The sequence below is a fragment of the Oncorhynchus clarkii genome, chromosome 29 (genome assembly GCF_045791955.1).
Source record: "Oncorhynchus clarkii lewisi isolate Uvic-CL-2024 chromosome 29, UVic_Ocla_1.0, whole genome shotgun sequence".
Taxonomy (NCBI): Eukaryota; Metazoa; Chordata; class Actinopteri; order Salmoniformes; family Salmonidae; genus Oncorhynchus; species Oncorhynchus clarkii.
The window spans coordinates 7,680,829-7,694,934 of NC_092175.1; the positions used below are offsets into that span (position 1 = coordinate 7,680,829).

At 43.0% G+C, this 14,106-nt stretch overlaps 1 protein-coding gene across 1 annotated transcript; it reads right to left on the bottom strand.

The window, feature by feature from the left end:
* Positions 1-3,741: 3,741 nt before the first annotated feature.
* On the bottom strand, positions 3,742-10,548 carry LOC139388477 (dual specificity phosphatase 11 (RNA/RNP complex 1-interacting)). The gene is made up of 10 exons (XM_071135161.1): positions 10,117-10,548; positions 9,814-9,906; positions 9,612-9,687; positions 8,886-9,017; positions 8,682-8,805; positions 8,474-8,534; positions 8,323-8,369; positions 8,172-8,247; positions 7,945-8,073; positions 3,742-4,828 (listed from the first exon to the last, which is right to left on the bottom strand). Exons 2-10 carry the CDS (start codon positions 9,846-9,848, stop codon positions 4,435-4,437), a joined length of 1,074 nt encoding a protein of 357 aa, XP_070991262.1. The 5' UTR covers positions 9,849-9,906; positions 10,117-10,548; the 3' UTR covers positions 3,742-4,434.
* Between the last annotated feature and the right edge of the window lie 3,558 nt (positions 10,549-14,106).

Sequence of the window (14,106 nt, forward strand, 5' to 3'; positions counted from 1 at the left end):
ACCAATTGCAGAGCTCCATGAAAGCCAGTGAGGGCAGTGGGGAATAATTTGGCTAAATAATTTAACAATGAATGTATAATACATTTTTCTAATCTGAAATTATATTTTTGTTACATTGTTTGCTAGCTCAGCTGGTAAGCTAGCTCTGTCTCATTGACCACCAAACATGGCTAATGCTAGCTAGCCACATAATATAACTTCTCTCATAACGGTTGTTAGCCATGTTAATAATACAACTCCCATCAGAATACGATTTGAGAGCAGTAGTTTGCTCCAAAATTGGTTGTAGCTTTGACAATGCTGACAGTGAATTCAGAGCTATTCAGTGGCTAGCCACACTACAAAGATGATTTTACGAGGTTCACGTGAAGCAATTATGATGAAAGTCCACCACAAATACCAGAGTTTCCTGATTAGCAAGGTGTAGTTGGTGTTTAATTTCAAAGTATATTAAAAACACAGTTTGAAATCAGTTGTTAGAAGGGGGAATCGAGTTTTCCAGAAAAAAGTTGTCAGAGATTGCAACAGTAAACAAGGGGATCAGGGCTTAACAAAGAGCCAATTGCATCTGAAAGCTGAGACTCAACTTGGTATAGAGACATTAGTTGTTGTTTTTTTAGGTCTGGTGGCACTTTCAGGGTTAAGGATCGGACCATTTGTTTCAATTTTCCAAATCTAACTGCCTGTAGCTCAGGACCTGAAGCAAGGATATGCATATTCTTGATACAATTTGAAAGGAAACACTTTGAAGGTTGTGTTAATGTGAAATTAATGTAGATCTGGTAAAAGATAATACAAACAAAAAAACGTGAGTTTTTTGTGGGTTTTTTGTACCATCTTTGAAATTCAAGAGAAAGGCCAGAATGTGTTATTCCAGCCCAGGCACAATTTAGATTTTAGCCACTAGATGGCAGCAGTGTATGTGCAAAGTTTTAGACTGATCCAATGAACCATTGCGTTTCTGTTCAAAATGTTATATCAAGACTTCCCAAATGTGCCTAATTGGTTTATTAATAACTTTAAGTTCATAACTGTGCACTCTTTTCAAACAATAGCATGGTATTCTTTCATTGTAAAAAGCTACAGTAAATTGGACAGTGCAGTTAGATTCACAAAAATCTAAGCTTTCGGCCAATATCAGATATGTCTATGTCCTGGGAAATGTTCTTGTTACTTACAACCTCATGCTAATGGCATTAGCCCATGTTAGCTCAACCGCCCCGAGGGGGACCTACTAATCCTGTAAAGGTTAATATGTAATCAGATTATGAAATCAAATCTAAATCAAATTTTACTTGTCACATGTGCCGAATACAACCGGAGTAGACCTTAACGAGAAATGGTTACTTTCACTACAGCCCCGTTGATGAGAATGGGGGGGGGTGCTCGGTCCTCCTTTTCCTGTAGTCCACAATCATCTCCTTTGTCTTAATCACGTTGAGGGAGAGATTGTTGTCCTGGCACCACACGACCAGGTCTCTGACCTCCTCCTTATAGGCTGTCTCATCGTTGTCGTTGATCAGGCCTACCACTGTTGTTTCATCGACAAATTTGGTGTTGGAGTCGTGCCTGGCCATACAGTCATGAGTGAACAGGGAGTACAGGAGGGGACTGAGCGTGCACCCCTGAGGGGCACCCGTGTTGAGGATCAGCATGGCAGATGTGTTGTTACCTACTCTTACCACCTGGGGGCCACCCATCAGGAAGTCCAGGATCCAGTTGCAGAGGGAGGTGTTTAGTCCCAGGGTCCTTAGCTTAGTGATGAGCTTTGTGGGCACTATGGTGTTGAACGCTAAGCTGTAGTCAATGAATAGCATTCTCACGTAGGTGTTCCTCTTGTCCAGGTGGGAAAGGGCAGTGTTGAGTGCAATAGAGATTGCATCATCTGTGGATCTGTTTGGGCAGTATGCAAATTGGAGTGGGTCTAGGGTTTCTGGGATAATGGTGGTGATAGCCATGACCAGCCTTTCAAAGCACTTCATGGCTACAGACGTGAGTGCTATCGGTCAGTAGTCATTTAGGAAGGTTACCTTAGTGTTCTTGGGCACAGGGACTATGGTGGTCTGCTTGAAACATTGGTATTACAGACTCAGTCAGGGACAGGTTGAAAACGTCAATGAAGACACTTGCCAGTTGGTCAGCACATGCTCGTAGTACACGTCCTGGCAATCCGTATGGCCCTGCGGCCTTGTGAATGTTGACCTGTTTAAAGGTCTTACATCGGCTACGGAGAGCGTGATCACAGTCATCCGGAACAGCTGGTGCTCTCATGCATGTTTCAGTGTTACTTGCCTCGAAGCGAGCATATAACTAATTTAGCTCGTCTGGTAGGTTCGTGTCACTGGGCAGCTCGTGGCTGTACTTCCCTTTGTAGTTTAAGTTTGCAAGCCCTGCCACATCCGACGAGTGTCGGAGCCCGTGTAGTACGATTCAATCTTAGTCCTGTATTGACACTTTGCCTGCTTGATGGTTCGTCGGAGGGCATAGCAGGATTTCTTATAAGCTTCCGGGTTAGAGTCCCACTCCTTGAAAGCAGCAGCTCTATCCTTTAGCTCAGTGAGGATGTTGCCTGTAATCCATGGCTTCTGGTTGGGGTATGTACGCAGTCACTGTGGGGAAGAAATTGTCGATACACTTATTGATGAAGACAGTGACAGATGTGGTGTACTCAATGCCATCGGAAGAATCCCGGAACATATTCCAGTCTGTGCTAGGCTAACAGTCCTGTATCTTAGCATCTGCTTCATCTGCCCACTTTCTTTTTGACAGAGTAACTGGTGCTTCCTGCTTTAGTTTTTGCTTGTAAGCAGGAATCAGGAGAGAATTATGGTCAGATTTGCCAAATGGAGGTTGAGCGTTGTACGTGTCTCTGGATGAGCTTTTCCGGTTTGCTTATAGAGGAAAACAGCTCATTGAGTGCGGTCTTAGTGCCAGCATAGGTCTGCGGTGGTACATAGACAGCTACGAAAAATATAATATAAACTCTCTTGGTAAATCAACTTGTCTACAGCTTATCATTAGATAACCTACCTCAGGCGAGCAAAACCTCAAGACTTCCTTAGATTTCATGCACCAGCTGTTGTTTACAAATATGCATAGGCCACCTCCCCTTGTCTTACAAGAGGCCGCTGTTCTATCCTGCCGAAAAAGCTTAAAACCCGCCGGCTGTATGTTAATCATGTCGTTGTTCAGCCACGACTCGGTGAAACATAAGTTGTCAGTTAATGTCTCGTTGGTGGGATACACGTGCTCGTAGTTCATCTATTTTACTATTGATTGATTGTACGTTGGCTAATAGGACCGATGGATCCTTACAAGGCACCCGGACCGTCGTCTACAATACCGTCGTCTTTTCCTCCATGCAAATGACAGGGATGAGGGCCTTGTCGGGTGTCTGGAGTAAATCCTTCCCGTCCGAATCGTTGAAGAATTCCTCCAGTACAGTGTGAGTAATCGCTGCCCTGAGATCAAGAAGCTCTTTTCGGTCATGAGACACAGTGGCCGAAACATTATGTACAACATAAGTTACAAAATGCAAAAAAAAACACAAAACATACATACAATAGCACAATTGGTTACGGTATCATAAAACAGCAGCCATCGCCTTCGGCGCCATTATCACCAGGAGACAGAAGTCTTTACAGCAATTCAAAAAGTATTGTTTCATTCTTGTAGTTTAAACAGTAGAAACAGACCATGTAGTTAGTTAAGACAGTGACCATTCAACCATGAGACACACCATGTTTTTCCCGCTCCCAATGTTCTTTATTACCTTTGATCAAAAACACTCAGACCAAAAAGCACATAAATGAGATTTTCATGCATGTATATGATTTGCCTGTCATACATGATACATACATGAAACAGAGTGCATTGGCAACTCATGTCTAAAGGAAACCAGTCAGTCAGCCAACAGTCAGTAAATCAATCGTCAAGTCATCTCATTCCCAGGCAATTCCACCCAAATTGCGCAAAAAGCCTGGTGGACCAACGTGTTAAACTTGGCCTCCGTTAGCCAATACAGAAAGACCTGGAGAGACTCCAGGTGCATGGGAGTCAACTTACTCAGCTTAATATACCAACCAATCATCTCCCATAACACCTCCCCCATACGCTAACACACCACAAGCAGAGCATTGCCTTTCACAAGTGTTATTCTCTCAAATAAAATGCCCCTTTACCCAGTAAGGCCAACATTGAATAGTTGATGATGGGGACAAGGTTAGTCAGTCAGAAAACAGTCAGTCAGGCACTTTATGTAAGTGAACTAAGGCCTTTCCCTCCGTCTCAACCGTACACATCTCTCAATTAAAACCTAAAATCTGTTTCTAAAAGCAAATCAAACTATTCAGCCCCCATGGAACTGTAGCAGTCAAACACCGGGAAGGTTCACTTTTAATTTTTAAAAAGCACACTGCACTCCCCCTCTCTCCTCTATTTAGTCCAGTCGTTGCTGCGTTTGTGTCGTGGGCGGAATTTCCTCTGTGGGCCACTTATCTCTTCAGAGGGGAGGGAGGAGGCAGACCCCTCAGGCTCATTAGTCCACCCTTTGGGGGAGTAACGAGGAAGAACAGGGAAAGGGGGAGGGCAACGAATTCTCCTCTCGCCTTCGTGGTGGGAGGACCTAAAGTCCTCCCCTCCCCTCCTGTCTTCCTCTGGTGGGTAGGGCCTCCTCCAGTTGTTCTGTGGCTGGGGGGGTCTCCATTGGTAGTTGTTGAAATGAGGAAGATGGGGGAGAAGGCTCGGGTGGGGAGGCCACATGCCATAAGGAGGCAGAGGAGGGGGGAAGCCGTGAGTCTGGTGGTTCATACCCCTCTGGTGGAGAGGCCTGTAGAGAGAGCGAGCAGAACCGTCAGACCAAAATTAAACATATGGAGTGAATTCGGAAAGTATTCAGACCCCTTGACCTGTTCCACATTTTGTTGTTACAGCATTATTCTAAAATAATAACATTTTGGCTAATTTATTATAAACGTAAATATCACATTTACATAAGTATTCAGACAATTTACTCAGTACTTTGTTGAAGCACCTTTGGCGACAATGAAAGCCTAGAGTCTGTGGTATGAAGCTACAAGCTTGGCACACCTGTATTTGGAGCGCTTCTCCCATTCTTCTCCACAGATCCTCTCAAGCTGTGTCAGGTTGGATGGGGAGCGTCGTTGCACAGCCATTTAAAGGTCTCTCTATAGATGTTCGATCATGTTTAAGTCTGGGCTCTAGCTGGGCCACACAAGGACATTCAGAGACTTGTCCCGAAGCCACTCCTGCGTCGTCTTTGCTTAGGGATGTTGTCCTGCTGGTAGGTGAACCTTCGCCCCCCAGTCTGAAGTCCTGAGCACCCTGGAGCAGGTTTTCGTCAAGCATCTCTCTGTACTTCGCTCCATTCATCTTTGCCTTGATCCTGACGAGACTCCAAGTCCCTGCCCCAGCACGATGCTGCCACCACCATGCTTCACCGTAGGGATGGTGCCAGGTTTCCCCCAGATGTGACACATGGAATCAGGCCAATCTTGGTTTCATCAGACCAGAGAATCTTGTTTCTCATGGTCTTAGTCCTTCAGGTGTCTTTTGGCAAACTCCAAGAAGGCTGTCAGGTGCCTTTTACCGAGGAGTGGCTTCCGCCTGGCCACTACTATGGTGGAGTAGGGCAGAGATGGTTGTCCTTCTGGAAGGTTCTCCAATCTCCACAGAGGAACTCTAGAGCTCTGTCAGAGTGACCATTGGATTCTTGGTCCCCTGCCTGACCAAAGCCCTTCTCCCCCAATAGCTCAGTTAGGCCAGGCGGTCAGCTCTAGGAAGTCTTAGTCGTTCCAAGTTTCTTCTATTTACGAATGATGGTCACTGTTTGTCAGGGGCTTCAATACTGCAGACACTTTTTTGGTACACTTCCCAAGATCTGTGCCTCGACACAATCCTGTATCGGAGCTCTACGGACAACTCATTCAACCTCATGGCTTGGTTTTCACTCTGACATGCACTGTCAACTGTGGGACCTTATATAGACAGGTGTGTCCGCCTATCAAATCATGTCAAATCAATTGAATTTACCACAGATGGACTCCAATCAAGTTGTAGAAACATCTCATGGATGGTCAACGGAAACAGGATGCACCTGAGCTCAATTGCAAATCTCATTGCAAGGGGTCTGAATACTTATAGTTGAAGTCGGAAGTTTACATACACCTCAGCCAAATACATTTAAACTCAGTTTTTCACAATTCCTGATATTCAATCCAGGTAAAAATTCCCTGTCTTAGGTGAGTTAGGATCACCACTTTATTTTAAGAATGTGACATGTCAGAATAATAGTAGAGAATTACTTATTTCAGCTTTCATTTCTTTCATCACATTCCCAATGGGTCAGAAGTTTACATACACTCAATTAGTATTTGGTAGAGTTGCCTTTACAATTGTTTAACTTGGGTCAAATGTTTCAGGTAGCCTTCCACAAGCTTCCCACAATAAATTGGGTGAATTTTGGCCCATTCCTCCTGACAGAGCTGCTGTAACTGAGTCAGGTTTGTAGGCCTCCTTGCTCGCACACGCTTTTTCAGTTCTGCCCACACATTTTCTTTAGGATTGAGGTCAGGCCTTTCTGATGGCCACTCCAATACCTTGACTTTGTTGTCCTTTGCCATTTTGCCACAACTTTGGAAGTATGCTTGGGGTCATTGTCCATTTGGAAGACCCATATGCAAACAAGCTTACTGATGTCTTGAGATGTTGCTTCAAAATATCCACATCATTTTACTTCATGATGCCATCTATTTTGTGAAGTGCACCAGTCCCTACTACAGGAAAGCAACCCCACAACATGATGCTTCACCCCTGTACTTCACGGTTGGGATGGTGTCCTTCGGCTTGCTAGCCTCCCCCTTTTTCCTCCAAACATAACAATGGTCATTATGGCCAAACAGTTATATTTTGTTTCATCAGACCAGAGGACATTTCTACAAAAAGGACATTGTCCCCATGTGCAGTTGCAAACTGTAGTCTGGCTTATTTTTGGCGGTTTTGGAGCAGTGGCGTCTTCCTTGCTGAGCGGACTTCAGGTTATGTCCGTATAGGATTTGTTTTACTGTGGATATAGATACTTCTGTACCCTTTGCTTTGCTGTTGTTCTGGGATTGATTTGCACTTCTCGCACCAAAGTACGTTCATCTCTAGGAGACACAACACGTCTCCTTCCTGAGCAGTATGACGGCATACTATTGTTTGTACAGATGAACGTAGTACCTTCAGGCATTTGGAAATTGCTCCCAAGGATGAACCAGACTTGTGGAGGTCTACCATTTTTTTTCTGAGGTCTTGGCTGATTTCTTTTGATTTTCCCATGATGCCAAGCAAAGAGGCACTGAGTTTGAAGGTAGGCCTTGAAATACATCCACAGGTACACCTCCAATTGACTCAAATGATGTTAATTAGCCTATCAGAAGCTTCTAAAGCCATGACATCATTTTCTGAATTCTCCAAGCTGCTTAAAGGCACAGTCAACTTAGTGTATGTAAACTTCTGACCCACTGGAATTGTGATACAGTGAATTATAAGTGAAATAATCTGTCTGTAAACAATTGTTGGAACAATTACTTGTGTCATGCACAAAGTAGATGTCCTAACTGACTTCCCAAAACTATAGATTGTTAACAAGAAATGTGTAGAGTGGTTGAAAAACGAGTTAATGACTCCAACCTAAGTGTGTGTAAACTTCCAACTTCAACTGTACATGTAAATAAGGTATCTGGTTTCAAAAATGTCTAAATACCTGCTCTCGCTTTGAAATTATGGGGTGTTGTGTGTAGATTGATATATTTCATCAATTTTAGAATAAGGCCGCAACTTTACATTTTTGGGGAAAAAGGTCAAGGGATCTGAATACTTTATGATAGTACTGTATGTAGACATACCTGTATGTCTATAAGGGTTAGAGGACAGGGTGCTTACACAAATTGGTTGTAGTCATGCCTGTCGTAATGTCTGTCGCGGTCGTGGGCAGGAGAGTCGAGAATGTTATGACGACTGCCAGAGCGGCCTCTGATTGGCTCCTGCTCCGACTCATCCATCCCATCATTACTGCAGAGGGAGGGAGGAGGGATGGATGAATAAAAGTATGGATGGACAGAGACAACAATAGAGAGACTGACCGATCAACCAACCGAGACACAAATTACCTTCTCTTTGGCCCAGTCTGTAGGTCTTTCAGGTAGTTCTCTCTTTCTATGGGGTGACCCCGCGAAGAGTTAAACACTGGAATAACACATGGAAAATACATTACACACATGCATGTGTGCACACAATTTTTGAATGAGGTTCAGTACTCACACTCCACAGCCTCTTTAGGATCGATCCCATCTACATCTATCAGATACCTGAAGAGGGGAGAGTGAGAAGAGGAAAAGAAAGATGTAGGTTACAAACTAAGCACATGTAGAATCTACCAGAAACTCCACAAAATCTGCTAAAAGCTCCTTACCTACAGACCAGGTAGCCTGTCCTGTTGAGCCCATGAGTACAGTGTACTCCGATCAGCTTATCTTTGAAAGAGAAAGATAATAAATACGTTTACATTATCTTGTATTTCTGCTGATGTGTTGACGATTAACTAACAAGACACAGACAATCAGTTTCACAAACCACAAGTGAGGGTGTGGGTGTGTGTGTGTGTGTGGTGTGTGACTGACCGTTGTGTGTGTTGTCTCGTAGGAACCCGCGGACGGCACGTTTGAAGCTAAGGATTGTGGGGTCACTGGGAACTTCATGACCAGCTGTGAAAATCTTCAGGTAGAACACGGAGTCTGGAAGGTCCTACACACACACACAAACTACACAGTAAGTGATTGTGTGTGTGTGTGTGTGTGTGTGGGGAAGTGATTGTGTGTGCGTACCTCAGGTTTGTAGTAGCGCGTAGTAAAGGTGAGGTCTATAATCAGTCCCAGCTCCTGTCCATCTTTCTCCATAGTCTGCATCAGCTCCCATGGACCAAACGCCTGCGAACGTTCAACATGACGACACAGGGACTGGAACACACACACACACAGTTATTAGCCTAGTAACTACTAACACTCCTAGCTACCAGGGGTGTACCATTAGTCGGACTCTGTTGCAAAATGTTTTGCAACAGAAATAATTTACTCCAAACGGAAAACATTTTGCAACAAACAAGATTTTCTATTTGACATATTCAGGTAGGTCCCTCACCGTTTTGTTTGCATCCTAGAGTAAAAGGTTTCTGTTGCAAAACGTTTTGCAACAGAATCTGAATAACAAATACATCCCAGTATACCTATTACAACCCCCAAGGCCACTAACACCAACCCCGTAACCCAGTGCTTAATCTCTTTTGGACAGACTCGCATAATGGTAGGCCTTCATTGTAAAATAAGAATTTGGTCTTAACTGACTTGCCTAGTTAAATTAAATAAAACATAACATTGAGCAGCTGACACAATTCCGCTAGATTCTAGTTCTGGGTTTCCTAGACTACCCAGTGCTTGACAACACACCAGGGGGACACACAGCGAAGTCACTGAAATCCACCATGTATTTCACATCAAGTACATCGTGGAGTTGAGTGACTTAACACACACACACACACAGCTCTTGACTGTTACCGGTTTCAGAGGGACTTTAAAAGCGATGAACCGCGTCCCAGATATAATCTTCCCTACGGCCTGGTAGTCTTCCCATCTGTAGGAGAGATTGCAGGACATCAATATGACAGTCTAGAATCCCGTCTACATTACTGATTGAGGTCCAGTTCTGGGGGCTAACATTAGCATTAAATAGTTAACCGTTTAAACAGTGGCTATTTACCTGTCCGGTATCCCGTTTTTCTTGTGAGGAGGCATCTTTTTCTTGGGTTCACTTTTGGGTAACAGTTAACCTTATTTATACAATCAACATGATCTGCAATAAAAAAAAAAGTGTATTAGCCACTAGCAGCAAAACCAAAGTATGTCTACGTTAGCTATCAAATTATATCGACAACACAGACGTATTGAGAAAGGTATCACAAATGTCTGGGCGGTCGACCGAGGATTAGCCAGCGCTAGCTAACTACGTTAGTTCTCAAGGCACATTTTTTGCTGTAACGTCGTCAACAATTTCCTTACTCACCCAGTCAAATATTAACTCTTCTCAACAGTTAACATGAACCGTGTTTAATTTGACCTGAAAACAGAAGTCAATGTATTCAACCGAAAGCAAGTTAGCATGAATCACATTCCACCTTTCAGCTGCCGCGTTTGGATGACGTAAGGAGAGTCTAGTGTATCTTGCGGTCAGAATGTCTCTGTTCTCCCCTAGTGGTTTGGATGTGTTATGGCAGGAGAGGAACCCCAATTTAAACCTGAATACAAGCATAGCAGATATTGCTAGACCAATTTTGACACGGTCTTTCTAAAGCACCATTGGGTTGTCAGTCAGTTGTCTGTAGTGATACCGGAGTACCGAGGCCGGTGGCGAACTCGCTAAGCAGCTGAATTCGAAGCAGTGTGCGGACGCGTTTTTCGCTTTATCAAAAGGACGTCATCAACAACGTCCGAAGATTAATTTAATCACGTGATTTTTCAACCCTTGTGTCGCAAAATGCGGGATCCCGGCTGGTTTTGCCGTGGTTCCGGTGTTTTCTTCCGAGTCCAAGCTGCTTTCTAACGCCGACTTCTACTGTACACTGTACTCACAAATAGAATTAGGATGTTGTGAACTATAACTGTTCTATACTATAGAACGTAACGGTGTGAGGTTGAAGGCACTCTATTTTGAAAATAGTTTTATGTGAAACCATACTTTCTGCAGTGTGTTCATATAATGTGTTTTACTAAGTCTAGTGTAAGATTCGGTCTTAAGCACCCTAATTAATGCAATAGGTTCCGTTTTAGAAAAATAGTCAACTTGAAGGCAGACAGGATGTAGACCTGCTATTCCAATCTATTATAGGCTATTACAATTTAAAGGGCCTTTATTGGCATGGGAAACATATGTTTACATATTTACAAGTGAAATAGATAATTAACAAAAGTGAAATATATAACAGTAAACGTTACACTTACACAAGTTCCAAACGAATAAAGACATTTCAAATGTCATAGCTCTATATACAATGTTGTATTGATGTGCAAATAGTTAAAGTACAAAGGGAAAATAAATAAACATAAATATAGGTGTTTGTTTTTCACTGGTTGCCCTTTTCTTGTGGCAACAGGTCACACAGCTTGCTGCTGTGATTGCACACTGGCATTTCACCCAATAGATATGGGAGTTTATCAAAATTGGAGGTCTGTGTAATATGAGGGAAACATGTGTCTCTAATATGGTCATACATTTGGCAGGATATTAGGAAGTGCAGCTCAATGTACTCTGTTTAGGGCCTGTTTAGCGTTCTGTTTTGCTCTGTTTTTTATTTTTATTCTTTCCAATGCGTCAAGTAATTATCTTTTTGTTTTCTCATGATTTGGTTGGGTCTATATGTGTTGCTGTCCTGGACCTCTGTGGGGTCTGTTTGTGAACAGAGCCCCAAGACCACCTTGCTTAGGGGGGCTCTTCTCCAGGTTAATTTCTCTGTAGGCGATGGCTTTGTTATGGAAGGTTTGGTAATCACTTCCTTTTAGGTGGTTGTAGAATTTAACAGCTCTTTTCTGGATTTTGATAATTAGCGGGTATCGGCCTAATTCTGCTCTGCATGTATTATTTGGTGTTTTACATTGTACACAGAGGATATTTTTAGCAGAATTCTGCATGCAGAGTCTTGATTTGGTGTTTGTCCCATTTTGTGAATTCTTGGTCGGTGAACGGACCCCAGTCCTCACAACCATAAAGGGCAATGGGTTCTATAACTGATTCAAGTCATTTTAGACAAATCCTAATTGGTATGTCGAATTTCATGTTCCTTTTGATGGCATAGAAGGCCCTTCTTGCTTTGTCTCTCATATCGTTCACAGCTTTGTGGAAGTTACCTGTGGCGCTGATGTTTAGGCCAAGGTATGTAGAGTGTTTTGTGTGCTCTAGGCTAGCACAACAGTGTCTAGATGGAATTTGTATTTGTGGTCCTGGCAACTGGACTTTTTTTGGAACACCATTATTTTTGTCTTACTGAGATTTACTGTCAGGGCCCAGGTCTGACAGAATCTGTGCAGAAGATCTAGGTGCTGCTGTCGGCCCTCCTTGGTTGGGGAGAGAAGCATCAGATCATCAGCAAACAATAGATATTTGACTTCAGATTCTAGTAGGGTGAGGCCGGGTACTACAGACCATTCTAGTGCCCTCAACAATTCGTTGATATATATATTGAAGAGGGTGGAGCTTAAGCTGCATCTGTGGAAAGAAATGTGTGTGTTTTTTTACCCATTTTAATCGCACACTTGTTGTTTGTGTACTTGGATTTTATAATGTCTATAATAGTTTTCCCCCAACACCACTTTCCATCAATTTGTATAGCAGGCCCTTATGCCAAATTGAGTCAAAAGCATTTTTGAAATCAAGAAAGCATGAGAAGACTTTGCCTTTGTTTTGGTTTGTATGTTTGTCAATTAGAGTGGCAGGTAGCCTAGTGGTTAGAGCGTTGGGCCAGTAACCGTAAATGTTGCTAAATCGAATCCCCGAGCTGACAAGGTAAAAATCTGTCATTCTGCCCCTGAACAAGGCGGTTAACCCACTGTTCCTAGGCCGTCATTGTAAATAGAATTTGTTCTTAATTAACTGACTTGCCTAGTTAAATAAAGGTTTTAAAAAAAAAGTGTGAATATGTGTGTTGTACGTAATTTGGTAACACAGATAATGAACCTCCCAGTAATGATCCGTTTTTTCGGGCAAGCGCCAAAGCCTTCAGAGAGGCTTGGGATCCCATTACTGTTAGTATGTGTCTGCTCCAGGCAGGTGTGTATGTCTGTCAGTCAGTCATCCGGGCTGTGTTAAGTTCATGTGGCGATTATTATGTGGCGCTCATAACAGCTCCTAAATTCGTAAATACCAGAATACGACTGGGAGTAATCCACTTGAACGCCACCGCAACTGGTAATTAGTAGTGGGAAACTTGTCTATCATCTCTGAGCTCCGACCTATGTTACATGCTGAACTCTGACATCACACACTAAGGAAATTACCTCGATAACAGCATTTTTCAGAAGTTAAATGCAACAACAAAACATTATTTGTGAAAAACAATACATTAATATGGTTTTTAACACTACAATTTGTTTGCGGCGTTCCCAAGTTGAAAGCACGTGAATGCACACAACTCTTTGCTCCCAGTTTACAAGTAGTACTTTCTGAGTATCCCACTTGAACGCAGCATTAGTTATTGACTACTAACCTTGAATTGAGTACTCAGACCCATCCCTAACAATAAGTAAAAATAAGATAAAGACAGTAGTCTGGTCTTTGTGGTTCCTCCCCTGTGTGTAGGTGAAAACAAATACTTTAAATGTTCAGGCAAGTGATCATAATCTTTGGGCAACACCTAAAAAATCCTGACCTGCCTGATGGGCATGTGCCTTTCAGACTTTGGTTTAATGTCAATCCCTGCAGTGATGTGATTTCTCAGAACCCTTTACCCCTATTCATATAATGTGACCTTTTAAGTCCCAAGTCATTGTGAAAGTGAAGCTACTGATGATAGTCTGTCCAGCAAGCCCTGTAAAAATGATAGATGAGCTGGTAATGAATTGCTATTGAATGTAAAAGGTGGGTAAGTCCAGAGATGAGCTAGCACATGTTTTATTGAGCTGGCATTCCCAGTAGACAGCAAAGAGGAATGGAAGAGGGAAGTAGGAATGAATGTAGAAAATAACAGGTAATACCAGGAACTGTGATGCAACAGCATGCGATCGTGACATTTTGCCAACAACCACCCAGGTGTGTTAGTGTTGAGGGCGTGGCTGTAGCCGGTAGCCTTCCTGTCTGCCGGTTGGAACAGCTGCAGTATAAAATACATATACACACATGAACCGGACACTCTCCGACTTTACACTGACTGACACTCAGCTCAGGTGGATATTTGCCTGCTGGTGGTCTATTCAGGTGGGTTTTTACCTGTTGGACCTTACCCCATAAGGGAAGAGAGCTCACTTCATTCAGTGCTCTGATCCACACTCTTTCTATTACATTGGA